This window comes from Salarias fasciatus, chromosome 14, assembly GCF_902148845.1.
Source record: "Salarias fasciatus chromosome 14, fSalaFa1.1, whole genome shotgun sequence".
Taxonomy (NCBI): domain Eukaryota; kingdom Metazoa; phylum Chordata; class Actinopteri; order Blenniiformes; family Blenniidae; genus Salarias; species Salarias fasciatus.
In genome coordinates, this window is record NC_043758.1 from 24,243,637 (window position 1) to 24,255,802 (window position 12,166).

The 12,166-nt window shown below is 41.2% G+C and overlaps 1 protein-coding gene across 1 annotated transcript; it reads left to right on the forward strand.

The window, feature by feature from the left end:
* Nucleotides 1-932: 932 nt before the first annotated feature.
* On the forward strand, nt 933-3,572 carry LOC115400244 (homeobox protein otx5-like). Its single transcript, XM_030107991.1, has 3 exons — nt 933-1,399; nt 2,532-2,683; nt 2,831-3,572. Exons 1-3 carry the CDS (start codon nt 1,300-1,302, stop codon nt 3,467-3,469), a joined length of 891 nt encoding a protein of 296 aa, XP_029963851.1. The 5' UTR covers nt 933-1,299; the 3' UTR covers nt 3,470-3,572.
* The last annotated feature ends 8,594 nt before the right edge of the window (nt 3,573-12,166 follow it).

The window sequence follows — 12,166 nt, forward strand, 5'->3', positions numbered from 1 at the left end:
TATTATTATTATTAGCTGTAGGGAATGAATGGATGAATGGGCCGGAGGGAGCATGTTGGGGATCAGGAGGGGATTTAATAGTAGAACAACGCGCTCTTTGTGCTGCTTTTAATCCGGCCTGTACCCCCTTGTCTGCCCCTCACTTGTTCTACCTCTGTCTCCACACTCTGGCACCGACGCCCAATTATTTCAGGAGGCCAATCTCCAGTCTGCTTTGTCACGATTAAAATAGAATTTATCTATTCTCGATTAGTTACTGCAGTTGATGGAAGTTTCTCAGGAGACCTGGACGTCTGGAATGTGTTTGGCTCAATTAGAGTTTTATTTGTTTTCTTTTTTTCGTCTTAAAGGATCTTAAGTTGAGTCATATCAACAGGTGTCTGTGCGGAGAATTGAACAAATAATAAAATGTTAATGTTGTGCAAAAACATTATCGAAGTACATAAAAACTTATGAGTAATGATGTATGGCTCATGGAAATTTATGAAGGCGTGTGCGTAGAGAGAGAGAGAGAGAGAGAGAGAGAGAGAGAGAGAGAAGGAGGGAGGGAAGAGGGAGGGAGGAGGGCTCTGGGTGTCTACTTGGGTAAGAAGTTACTTCTAATTAGCCAGTCTTTTCTCGGTCGCCTCACTTGTCCACCCTGCAGATCAGCAGATCCCCAGCCTCTCCTCAGGCCCCGGCCACCGTCAGGGGGCCCTGCGATCTCGTTCCATCACCCAGCATCAGAAAACTTCGGGCGACGAGCTCCTGCGGGACTGCTTTTTGAGGCACCTTTCTACCTGGCGACGCAGGTGCGCACTGCAATTACGCGCGACTTCTTTAGAGAAAACAATTTAATACTGAGGGGTTTTGCTTTTTTTGCCGACTTTCTGGTATTAATGTTTGTTTTTTAGACGTATTTATCGTTTTGGACTGATTTGAATTGTTGCAAAGCTGCTTGTTTGACCAGAGGAAGCGGTCAGCATACTCCTTAATTGTGCTGTATTTTACGCTTCGGGCAGGAACAGGTGTCAAGGCGCGTGGACGCACAGCACCGAGTCAGGTAGAGGCTGTAAAGCATAGGGCCGCCACGGAAATCTGAAAAACAACAAGTAGGTGACAAACAAGGCAGGGGAAAGAAAAGAAATACATAGAGAGGGAAAAACAAAGAGAGAGAGGGAGAGAGAAAGAGAGAGAGAGAGAAAGAGAGAGAGAGAGAGAGACACCCCCTAGAGACTAGTCGAGAGACCCGGCCCCCGGCCTGAGAGAAGGAGAGAGAGAGTGAGGGAGTGAGGGAGTGTTTTAAAGCCGGCAGGAGGCATGATGTCCTACATTAAGCAACCCCATTACGCCGTGAACGGGTTAACGCTGTCCGGCCCCGGCATGGATCTGCTCCACACCGCCGCCGTTGGATATCCCAGTAAGTAATCATCTTTGACGTTTGACTGTACATCTTTAATGCATTCAACACATTCGTTGTTAAAGTTAAGATTTTTTTTTTTTTTTTAAAAAGGGCAAACAACACCCTGAAACGTTTAACCTAAAGGAATTTCCAGAAAACTGCTAAAGAAACTATTTAAAAATACCAAAGTCACTCGCATGCATTTTTTAAAAATGAATTATGCTATATGGCAATAACTGATTTTTCAGCAATAAGAACATGTGTTCACTTGACCTATAAGTTTATCGGATTACAGAGTCAAAAAACAATGAAAATGTGTGTGAATGGAAAGGCGGCCTGTTCTCACACCGAATTAAAACAAACTCCAATCTGTTGCTCTTTTTCATGTAACCTATTTACATAAGGACAGTCATTGTATTATATTTTTTTATGCCATCGTGGGGTTTTTTTTCCCTCTGGATGAAGACTTTTTGGGCTACATGCTCTGATCAACATCTGTCTTCTTAGAGAAGACAGACTGAAATGATGCCGAGGTTTGGCTCCGGTGACAGACCGCGTGTTAAGATCGGCCCTCTTGACTCGGATTATAAATTTAAAGATAAAGAATGTTTATAACCTACTAATTGAAATGACTTTCCTTTTTTTCGATTTAAATATTTCAGTTGTTGCAGTCCTGTTGGAAAAATTTGTGATCACAATATTTTTTAATGAATTTATTGCGATCCAAAAATATTAATTCGATCCATCGAATGGAGATCCAGTTTTCAGCGTGTTTCAATGTCCAAGGATGAGTAGATTAAATCTAGTAAATTTGCATTTTGCTCATATTATACAAATCTTTACAGTAAAATATTGGAATATGCAAAATTTTCAAAATACATCTAAAGTAAAATTAGGAAGGGAATGATAATAATTAAGAGAAGGCACTTGATATAATTGATATTTTTGTGACATTTTCCTTAAAAAAAAACCTAATGGTGCTAAGAATTAAAAATTGCAGACATTTCTCAAACCATGAAATAAAGTTTATGTGTTCTAGAATCTGTATAGCCTTCGTTTTGTGAAATTATTTACCACTTTGTTTTGATATTAATCTGACTGACCTGCAGTACAACTTGTAATGACATTGTTTTTTTGTTTTTTTTTAAAGGCACCCCACGTAAACAGCGTCGTGAACGCACCACATTCACACGTGCGCAGCTGGACATCCTGGAGGCTTTGTTTGCCAAAACACGCTACCCAGACATCTTCATGAGGGAGGAGGTGGCCCTCAAGATCAACCTGCCAGAGTCTAGAGTCCAGGTGAGAAAGGAACTTGTGGTAACAGAACAATGTGTAGATAGAGATAGATAAATAAATGCATGAAAATTAAATAAATGAAGAAATTTGTAGAATGTAGGATACATTTCTTATATTTATATTTTCTGTCCTTCTGATATCACCTTCCAGGTCTGGTTCAAGAACCGTCGTGCCAAGTGCCGCCAGCAGCAGCAACAGAGCACAGGTCAGTCCAAGCCACGGCCCCCAAAGAAGAAGGCCTCCCCCACCCGCGAGGCCAGCGCCGAGGCCAGTGCCAACCCTACCAACGGACCCTACAGCCCTCCGCCGCCTCCACCAGGCACCGCCATCACGCCCAGTTCCAGCTCTGCCAGTGCCACAGTGTCCATCTGGAGCCCGGCCTCCATCTCCCCGCTGCCAGACCCCCTGTCCGCCTCCACCACCCCCTGCATGCAGCGCACCACCACCTACCCGATGACCTACACCCAGGCCCCGGCATACAGTCAGAGCTACGCAGGCTCCTCCTCCTACTTCACCGGCCTGGACTGCAGCTCCTACCTCTCCCCGATGCACCCGCAGCTGTCGGGCACCGGCGGTGCCCTGAGCCCCATCACAGCCTCCTCGATGGGGGGGCCCCTCAGCCAGTCCCCCGCCTCACTTTCCTCCCAGGGCTACACAGCCGCCTCGCTGGGCTTTGGGGCCGTCGACTGTCTAGACTACAAAGACCAAGCTGCCTGGAAGCTCAACTTCAATGCTGCTGACTGTCTGGACTACAAAGACCAGAACTCCTGGAAGTTCCAGGTCTTGTAAATAACAGAAATTGGGTTTTGAGGATGGAAGGAGAATGGGGGACGAAGTAGGAAAATTGAAACAAAATCGAAGTATAGTGAAGGACCCAAGATTTTTTTTTTTTTTTTTTTTTTTGCTGTTGTAGAGAGATGGAAGTGAACTTGGGACTTATGTATTTCATAATCATGTCAGTTGAAGAATAATCAGCTGAGCTAATATCTCTTTACAGTTGTTGTTTCAAGACATTTTGTGTTGAAGTAAACTGATCCATTGATGCTCGATGATTTGAACAAATGGCAATGCTTCTTCATTAACCAACAAGAACATCACTTTTGAACCTGAAAAACGGCCACATGTGGGGGATAATATGACTCACAACAGCTATATACAGTCAGATTATTAGGAATGAAAAATGCTCAGTGGATAAGAAAGTCTAGCCTGGATCAAATTTGAATGATTAATAAAAAAACAAAATCATCTTGCCACAGCTTCAGCTTCAGTAATTTTTGAGTTGTCTGAATTGTTATCACAGACAGACTCAGAAATGACTTGTTTAAGCACAAGAATGGATGAGAGCAAAGGTTTATGTTAATCTATCCTGCTCCATTTTGTATTTCCTGTGATCTATTTCTTCTACAGAGCTGCTTTTTTTTCTTTCTTTTTTTAAACCAACAAGCTGACTGAGAAATTTTCCAGACAACCCGATGATGTCTGAAAGATACATCTCCACAGGATGGCCACCATAGAAATATACAGCCAACGCTCGCTGACGGTTCCCCATTAGCCTTGTTTGATAACTGACCCTCTGCAGCCTGTGTGTGTCGCCAGCAGAGAGGGAGGAGAGAGAGCTGGTCCCTCCAGTGACTGCAGTACAAACCTGTTGCCTTTGAGCATGGTCGCAATCATTAGCAGAATGGCTCTTACATTGTTAGTTTAATAGGATCACTTCCACATACTTTGGGCAACAATGGTCCCATTGTGACTGTTGTAGCAACCCCCCCACGCCCCTACCCCCCCCCCACACCTCATCTCACACGGGTTGCATGATGGCAAGCAGATTGTCACAGCAGTTTCGAAATCTACAAATGACTTTATTGTAAAGTTTTTTTACCCGCTGGCGAACTGCATCATTGAGGAGTTTGATGGGAGAAAAGACTGCACCGGAGAGAGGGGAAGGGGCCACACGGGACCCCCCCCCTTTTGCACAGTTTGGTGCCTCACTCAGCACCAGCCTGTAAAGATGTGACTTGGGTGAAGCATACCACTTTGTGTTTGATGTTTTTGTTTGATTTTTTTATTTTGTATTAGACTTCAACAATGTTTCTTGGAAAAAAAAAATTGTGAATTCATTGAAGTAAAAATTGTGGTAATTTGTTTTGAAGTTGATATTATTATCAGTATTATTGCTATCATCGTTGATATTATGTCTTTAACTGACATGGACATTGCTAATATACATTTTTTTGTTGTTGTTTTGTAAATATTAAAACTTGAAAAATGCAATCATGTCTGGTATCAGCGGTGTGTTGTTACACAGGCACTTCACCGAACAGAGTTTCTCTCTCTTTCTTAATTTCTAGAAAACTGCCAAGTTTTTATTTTTTTTCTGTTTAAAATTTTCTGGTTTTTGCTTTTTCTTTTTCTTTTTTTTCAAACTCAGGGGTTTTCTTCAGTAAAAAAGTAGCAGTAATAGGACACAGTGCTATTTATGCTTCTCAATCCTTTGCTGTACTTTAATCTTTTGCATTATAATCTTCTCTTCTTATTTTTCTGACATGAATTATTTTGTATATTTCATTTGTCTCCTGTGTTTGATTGGTCTTGCCACTACTATGCTAGATAGCTATTATATTTCTGAGACATTAAACGACTTCATTAAAACCCTGGGGTCAGTGTTTTCTATTGGATTTGAGCGTATTAAAGCAGTTAAGTGTTGAACGAAGGCAGGATTGTAACCTCGCAGTCTTTTTCCCTGCCTTTTAGTGCAGCACGAGAAGAGAAAAGAGACAGACGTCTACATGCGGGAAGCTGAGCGTCATTTTCTGGGAGCGTTCCACTAATCCATACGTGAGGTTCAGCGAGTATAGGGCAGAGATGAGAGGGAGAAGGGCAAAGAGGACTGAAAACCGATTAGACTGAACCATAAAACTGAGCCCCACCACTCGGCTAACAGACGACCGGCCGGTATGAAAGATGAACAGATTATTTTGGACGGCTGAGTGTTTCTCTATCTACCTGTATCACCGACTCAATTCACGTGTCTGAAGCTACGTGTACATCTGCTCAAGATGTATTACAGTAATATTTGGAGATCTGCAACCTCATTGTTTCCTTTTTTAAAGTAAAAGGAACAATAGGAAATGACATGAAATGAACTGCTCTTGACAGAACGTGGGAAATCACCACTGACCTCAAAGGCATGTTTTAATGGTCCCATGCAAAAACAACCACACCAAATCATGATGCCTCTATCTTGTTCTATCTTGTTCTATCTTCTTGGACCAAGAAATGGATCAATCCTTGCAGATGTATTGATAAAAGGTGATTTAGATTTTTTTATCTACCCCTTCATGTGACTGAATCATTCATATTCATCTTAGCACCAAGGATGTTTCAGAAACCATATGTTCGGGTAAAAAGCACATTGAACGCATCACTTTGGGTTTTGTCCCCATTCTTCATGAACTGATCTCAAACATCGAAGACACAAAAGGCCTATTTCTCTCAAACATTGTTCACAATTTTGTTAAATCTGTAATGTGGTGAGTATGCTGGCCTTGCAAGAAGCAGGATGTTTTCAGCTTCCAAGAATTATGTGCAGATCCCTCAACATGGACCCGTGCATCACCATGCTGCAACATGAGGTGATGGTCGTGGATGAGTGGCACAACAATGCATTTCTGTGCATGCAACAATGCATCAATTAAATGAACCTGTATTCGTTATTCATAACAAACGCATGTCCATATAACCCCATAGCCACTATGGGCCACTCGATTCACAATGTTGACATCAGCGAACCGCTCATCTACACAATGCCGTACATGCTGTCCGCCATCTGCCCTGAACAGTGAAAACCAGGATTCATCATGACCTTTCCAAAGTGCCAGACGCCATCAAATGTGAGTATTTTCCCACTCGAGTTGGTTACAATGAAGTGCAATCTGTTCGAGACCGCAAGGAGTTTGGTGGGTACGCGCATGACTTCCCCTCAGATGGTTTCTGACAGTTTCTGCAGAAATTTTTTTGGCAATGCAAACTGATAGTTGGAGCAGCTGCCTGGTTGACTGGGGCCAAACTATCTTGGAGGTGAAGGTGCATGTGGCATGTGGAGGTCCTGGGCTGGTGTGCTTGGACGTGGTCACGGTTGGATCAAACTCTCTGAAGCACCTTTGGAGATGGCTTGTGGCAGAGAAAAGAACAATCAATTCACAGGCAGCAGCTCTGGTGGACATTCCTGCAGTCAAATTGCACGCTCCCTCAAAACCTGTGACATCTGTGGCATTGTGCTGTGATACTTTTATTGTGGCCAGCCTGAGGCTCACCTCTGCAATAATCCTGCTGTCTAATCAGCATGTTGATATGCCACACCGATAGATAGATAGATAGATAGATAGATAGATAGATAGATAGATAGATAGATAGATAGATAGATAGATAGATAGACCCCCCTCCAGTGCTCTGCAGGCAACATCCCCCTATAATCCCCCAGCGCAGCATATGGACTGTGAAACGCAGAGACACAGATACACTCAGGACTTAGAAATATGATTCATTTCTTTCCCCTCTCTAATCTCCTACAAACAAGCTGGTGGGCAGCCTGCTCTGGAGGCACGCTGTAATCATGCCATGGGCTGCTGCTGCCAGAGCGGACCGGCCTCTTCATCATCCCTCCATCCCCTTCCTCCCTCCTTCCTCCCTCCCTCCCTCCCTCCCTCCCGCCTGCCTGCCTGCGGTCCAATTTCCTCCTAATCGATTCCTAATCCCAATGCCACCAAGCATACATGCGCGAGGTGCATGCCCCAAACACACGCATCAATATACATATGTGCAGACACGGGCACGTTCGAGCACTTCATACACATTTTTGGATCCGGACCTTCTCACACACATGCATGCAAAAGAAAGCACATTGCCAGCCTTGGAGACTGTCACACACAAGATCACCAGCACAGATGTACAAGCAGGTCACAAACTCACAAACACATTTTGTGTGTGTGTGTGTGTGTGTGTGTGTGTGTGTGTGTGTGTGTGTGTGTGTGTGTGTGTGTGTGTGTGTGTGTGCGTGCGTGCGTGCGTGGATTAGAATGAAATAAAATGAAGAAACACACCCTAATGAGTTTTATAGAGCTGGAGAGGAATGATTTCCAAACAGAAGAGGAACATTTTGTTGTATGGGAAGAAGACAGTCAGAGCAGGCTAGAGCAGTAGCATCATGAAAGATATTGAAACAGGACTCAGACTATCGTGTTTTTCCAGGAGTTACAATATGCTGCTGTATTTATTTTAGTAATAGTTACAAACAAATAAAGCACCAAAGGAAACCTTCAATATTTATGCATTCTTGATGCACTCTTGGGTTTATACACTGGTTTGTCACTTTCTGGGTCAAAGTTGTGTCGTGGTAGTCGTGTCTCACAGCATTAATACTATTGGTTCGGGGTCGATGGCCATTTTGTTTGAAATGTGCATGTTTTCCATGCGTGTGTGTGTGTGTTTTCTGGCTTTATTGACTAATTTTTTTCCAAAATCATTTTTATTCTCATCCATAGTGGACTGGGACCAGCTCCAGCACCCCTCAACTCTGAGCTGGATAAAATAGAACAAAAAAAAGAGAATAGATTTAGTATTGGTTTGTACAGTACACATATATCTCTTGTTTTCATGGTTACTGTGTGTTGCCTGAACGCTGAAGCAGAATGTGTCACATTGCATCAGCTTGTTTAATATTATGTTTTATAACATAATAGGATTTCGTGATCTGTGGATTTAATATTGTTTGTTAAACCTTCAGTGAGCTGAGATAGCAAATATATGTAAAAAGCCACCTTTAAACTAAAAGTCACCCTCTAAACTATAAATCCAGGGAAGTCAAAACTAAAGACATTCTTAACTTCTGTAAGTAAACATAAGAGATGGATTCAACTTCTTGAAGTGAAATTTCAGGTTTGTAGAATTATTTTGAAAGTAAAAGTATTCATTTTAACAACAAGTAACGAAATCCATTGATGGGAAATGTGTTGCTGCTTTGATTCAGCTTTATCTTTAACAACCATACTCACAACTCTTCAAAACTTTCTGTCAGCTTAAGTTAATAAAGCCTTTTATGATTAAATTTGTTGCACAGCAATTGATCCTGCTTGTCAAGCTTATGAAAAACATCCTGAATCTATAGCAGCTGTTTTGACAAGAGTATCATGATTAACAGAGTCAAAAATGAGATAAAATCCCACACAACGTACATGCAGCCAACTTGAAAACGTATTTGCTTTATTGATTCCAGTTGCTACAACCAGAGCACATTTTTATACAACTTACTAAGTGCATCTATTTGGTTTGAAGATCTCAGCACATGCTGTCGTTGTCGTTATCATGCCCTTGATCGCCACACGTTCAATGAAACGGGTGTTCATTTGCATTAATCATTTGAATGGACGGCGGGATGAGCAGTAATGCTGCAGAATCACACAGTCCAGCAGGGTAAGTAGGTGTGAGTGATCTGCAGCTAGCAGTGGTAACAGGATCAGTATTACACTATGAATGGATCAACCAGCCACTGTCAACCTCAGCATACACTTCTGCTAAGGGCATTACTGCAGATTACAACTTAACACCTAGTTAATATCACTAATAGTAAAAGTCAGAGTTTAGAGCCACAGATTAATATGCTGGACTCAAACAGTCGTCTGGATTAAGGGAGCATTGGGAATTTGATACAGGTGTAGAAGAGGAGTGTAAAACCTGAAGCAGTGGGTGGATTTGCTTCAAAATGCTTTGTGTAATTACGGCTCTGGACGTGATCGTTTGATGTATTTTTTTTCTCAGACCCTCCGCTGTGTTGTTTCACATCAGTTTTTCTTGTGTCTCCGACAGGCCAAAGGCGACAGGCAGGATGCTGGTGAAAATGACTGACCTCCTGAGACCCTCAGGGGCCGGTTGAGTTTCCACCTCCCTGTGTCCCCTGCCTCTGTGTGTCTTCACTTCACATGTTCCCTCCTTCATGCCACCTGCTCTGATCCATGCCACCTCTCCCAGTATGCCGCCCCGTTCACTCCGTTCCACCTCTCCTTGCAGTTTGTTATTCTTGCTGATCTAATTTAGAGAATGTCCCAAATCCTCTTAGTGTCCTGCTCCCTCAGCGCAACACTAAGTGAATTAGACTGGATTACCGTCTCCCTCTTCCTCCTCCTGCTCCTTTTCCTCCTCCACAACCTTCCCTTCCTCCTCTTCCTCTTCATCCTTGCCATCACTCTCCTCTCGTCATCTTTCCTCTTGCATGTCCATCTTTCTCTGGACGTTTCTTCATTTCATACACAGGATTAAAGCCGTCTCCCACTCTAAATGACAAATTATTACCAATGTCCTCTCCGCACACACCGGACCCCACCCACCCCGGTGACAGATGCTCCTGCAGCCCCGGTGCATTATGGGACATAAAGTATCAGTAATTAAACTTTGACCTTTTGAAATAAAAATAGGAGCAAAAAAAAAAAAAAAAAAAAGAAAAAAGAAAAAAAGAAACAAACTCTGACATAACAGTGATGAAGTCTAATAAACATGGAAAACTACAAACATGCACCTTGGGACCCAAGACCCTCAGCCCCCACCTGCTCCAGCAATTTGGTGAAGACATGTCCAGGAGGGGATTAAATACAGTATAATAAAATAAAAATTAATGATGGTGAAATGATGACAGCACAGGAAGAGGAAATGGTAAAAATAAATAAATAAATAAATACATAAATAAAGACACTGAGGCCTTCAATCAATAATATAACTGGGGTTTCTTGTCTCTTCTTTTTATTTTCGCTTCTCACAGATAAAAATAATGCTGGTAGAAGCATACTTTCTGATATAGCTTGATGGAACAGAGAACTGAAGGAATCTCTTTCCCTTTCCTCTTCCATGCCAACAATATATAGTGGAAATTACAATGCAATTTCAGTTCCAATTAAAGCTTTATTTTACCAATGACAACTGTTGGTATATTTATTATATTAAGATGTGTTTTCTGTGACCCCCCTCCTCATCTGTGACACAACAGAAAATATCTGAACTGGCCCAATAGAGGCTCTGATCTGGCTCTCTAAAATACCAAGCAATTGCAAAGAAAACATGATTTTTTTTAACAGATTTGTTAAGAGTACTGGACACAGCACAACACTGTGACCAGAGCTGTGACATCGGTGATGCTGCAGAGAAACTTTACTGCTCCATTACTGGCAAACAAGCATGCTGTCAGGGTGAGTTTGTAAAAACATGTAAATGCAACAGCTATAAAGTAAATTTAAAGGTTATTGTTGCACTGTTTTACCAGTTTGGACAACTCAAGATGAAATTGAGCTCTATGTGGAACTGAACTAAAATGTGTTTGACTCCCCTGATCTAAAGTACGCAGCATTGATTTATCCTGGTGTATCTTGATCATATGTCTTTTTCAGTATCTTACTGACACAGCTCCAAACTGAAGTTTGTAATGAAGATCTGCTGCAGCCCGAGTAAAACTGTTCATTTACATTTGATATGTCGAAGCAGAGAGACACAGTGGTCTAATGCAAAATTTTAAAACATTGTACAACATAGTTAAATGTAAACAACAACAAAAAAACACCTAATATACCAATATTATTTTTGAGATTTCAAAGCCAGGTATGCTCAGTGGACAGCAAAAAAAGAAAAGACATTACCTTGTTGTTTTATCATGTACATTTTAAAATATCTTTAAAATATCTGTGACGTTTGTTGGCCCTCTAAATAGTCTTCCTAGGCTTCCTAAAGCGTGAAATCACAACTAATTAACATTTACAGTTCTTTCATAGCAGTTCCAGAACTTAAAGTATAATGTACCAACTTTTTCCCTCTTCAGTGAGAATCAAAATGTTCTGAGAAATAGCCCATCTGGGTCTTTTTATTGTGCTTATCTGGTAAAAATAAATAAATAAATAAATAAAAAATACCATGACCTCTTATAGATTAGTTGTTTAATAACTAACACTGCTTCATAAATGCACCTTTTCACTTTTGTTAAACCTGACTTTGTGTTTAAGAGTTTATCTGTAGGCAGCTGGGACAACATTGCAAAAATCAGTCAATGCACAAAGAGATGAGATTATACTGACATTAAATCGGCAATAATTTAAACAATGAAGAGTCTATTTTTTTTAATTATTGGACTGATTTTTGAATGTGTATAAACACTTAAACAATATTTATAAAATTGAAATCCTTAAAAATTAAAGAATTGGTAGAACTCAACCTTCTTAAAACAATGTATAAAGCTCACCGGAAAAAAATACCATTTAATTTAAAGATTAGATTTGCAAAGCGAGACAGTCAATATAGATTAAGAGATACTGAAGTTTTCAAACGACCGGAATCAAGAACCAAATTGAAAGAAAGATGCATCACAACAAAAGGAATCAATTTATGGAATAAACTTGACAGTGAAATTAAGAGGTCTCAGTCCATTCACATCTTCAAGAAATGTTTAAAAGCACA

Bases quoted from the DNA above. Each gene is read 5' to 3' on its own strand.
- LOC115400244 (XM_030107991.1), top strand. From the start codon at position 1,300: ATGATGTCCTACATTAAGCAACCCCATTACGCCGTGAACGGGTTAACG. The intron at 1,400-2,531 runs GTAAGTAATCAT...TTTTTTTTAAAG, and splicing joins CGCCGCCGTTGGATATCCCA to GCACCCCACGTAAACAGCGT. The intron at 2,684-2,830 runs GTGAGAAAGGAA...ATCACCTTCCAG, and splicing joins TGCCAGAGTCTAGAGTCCAG to GTCTGGTTCAAGAACCGTCG.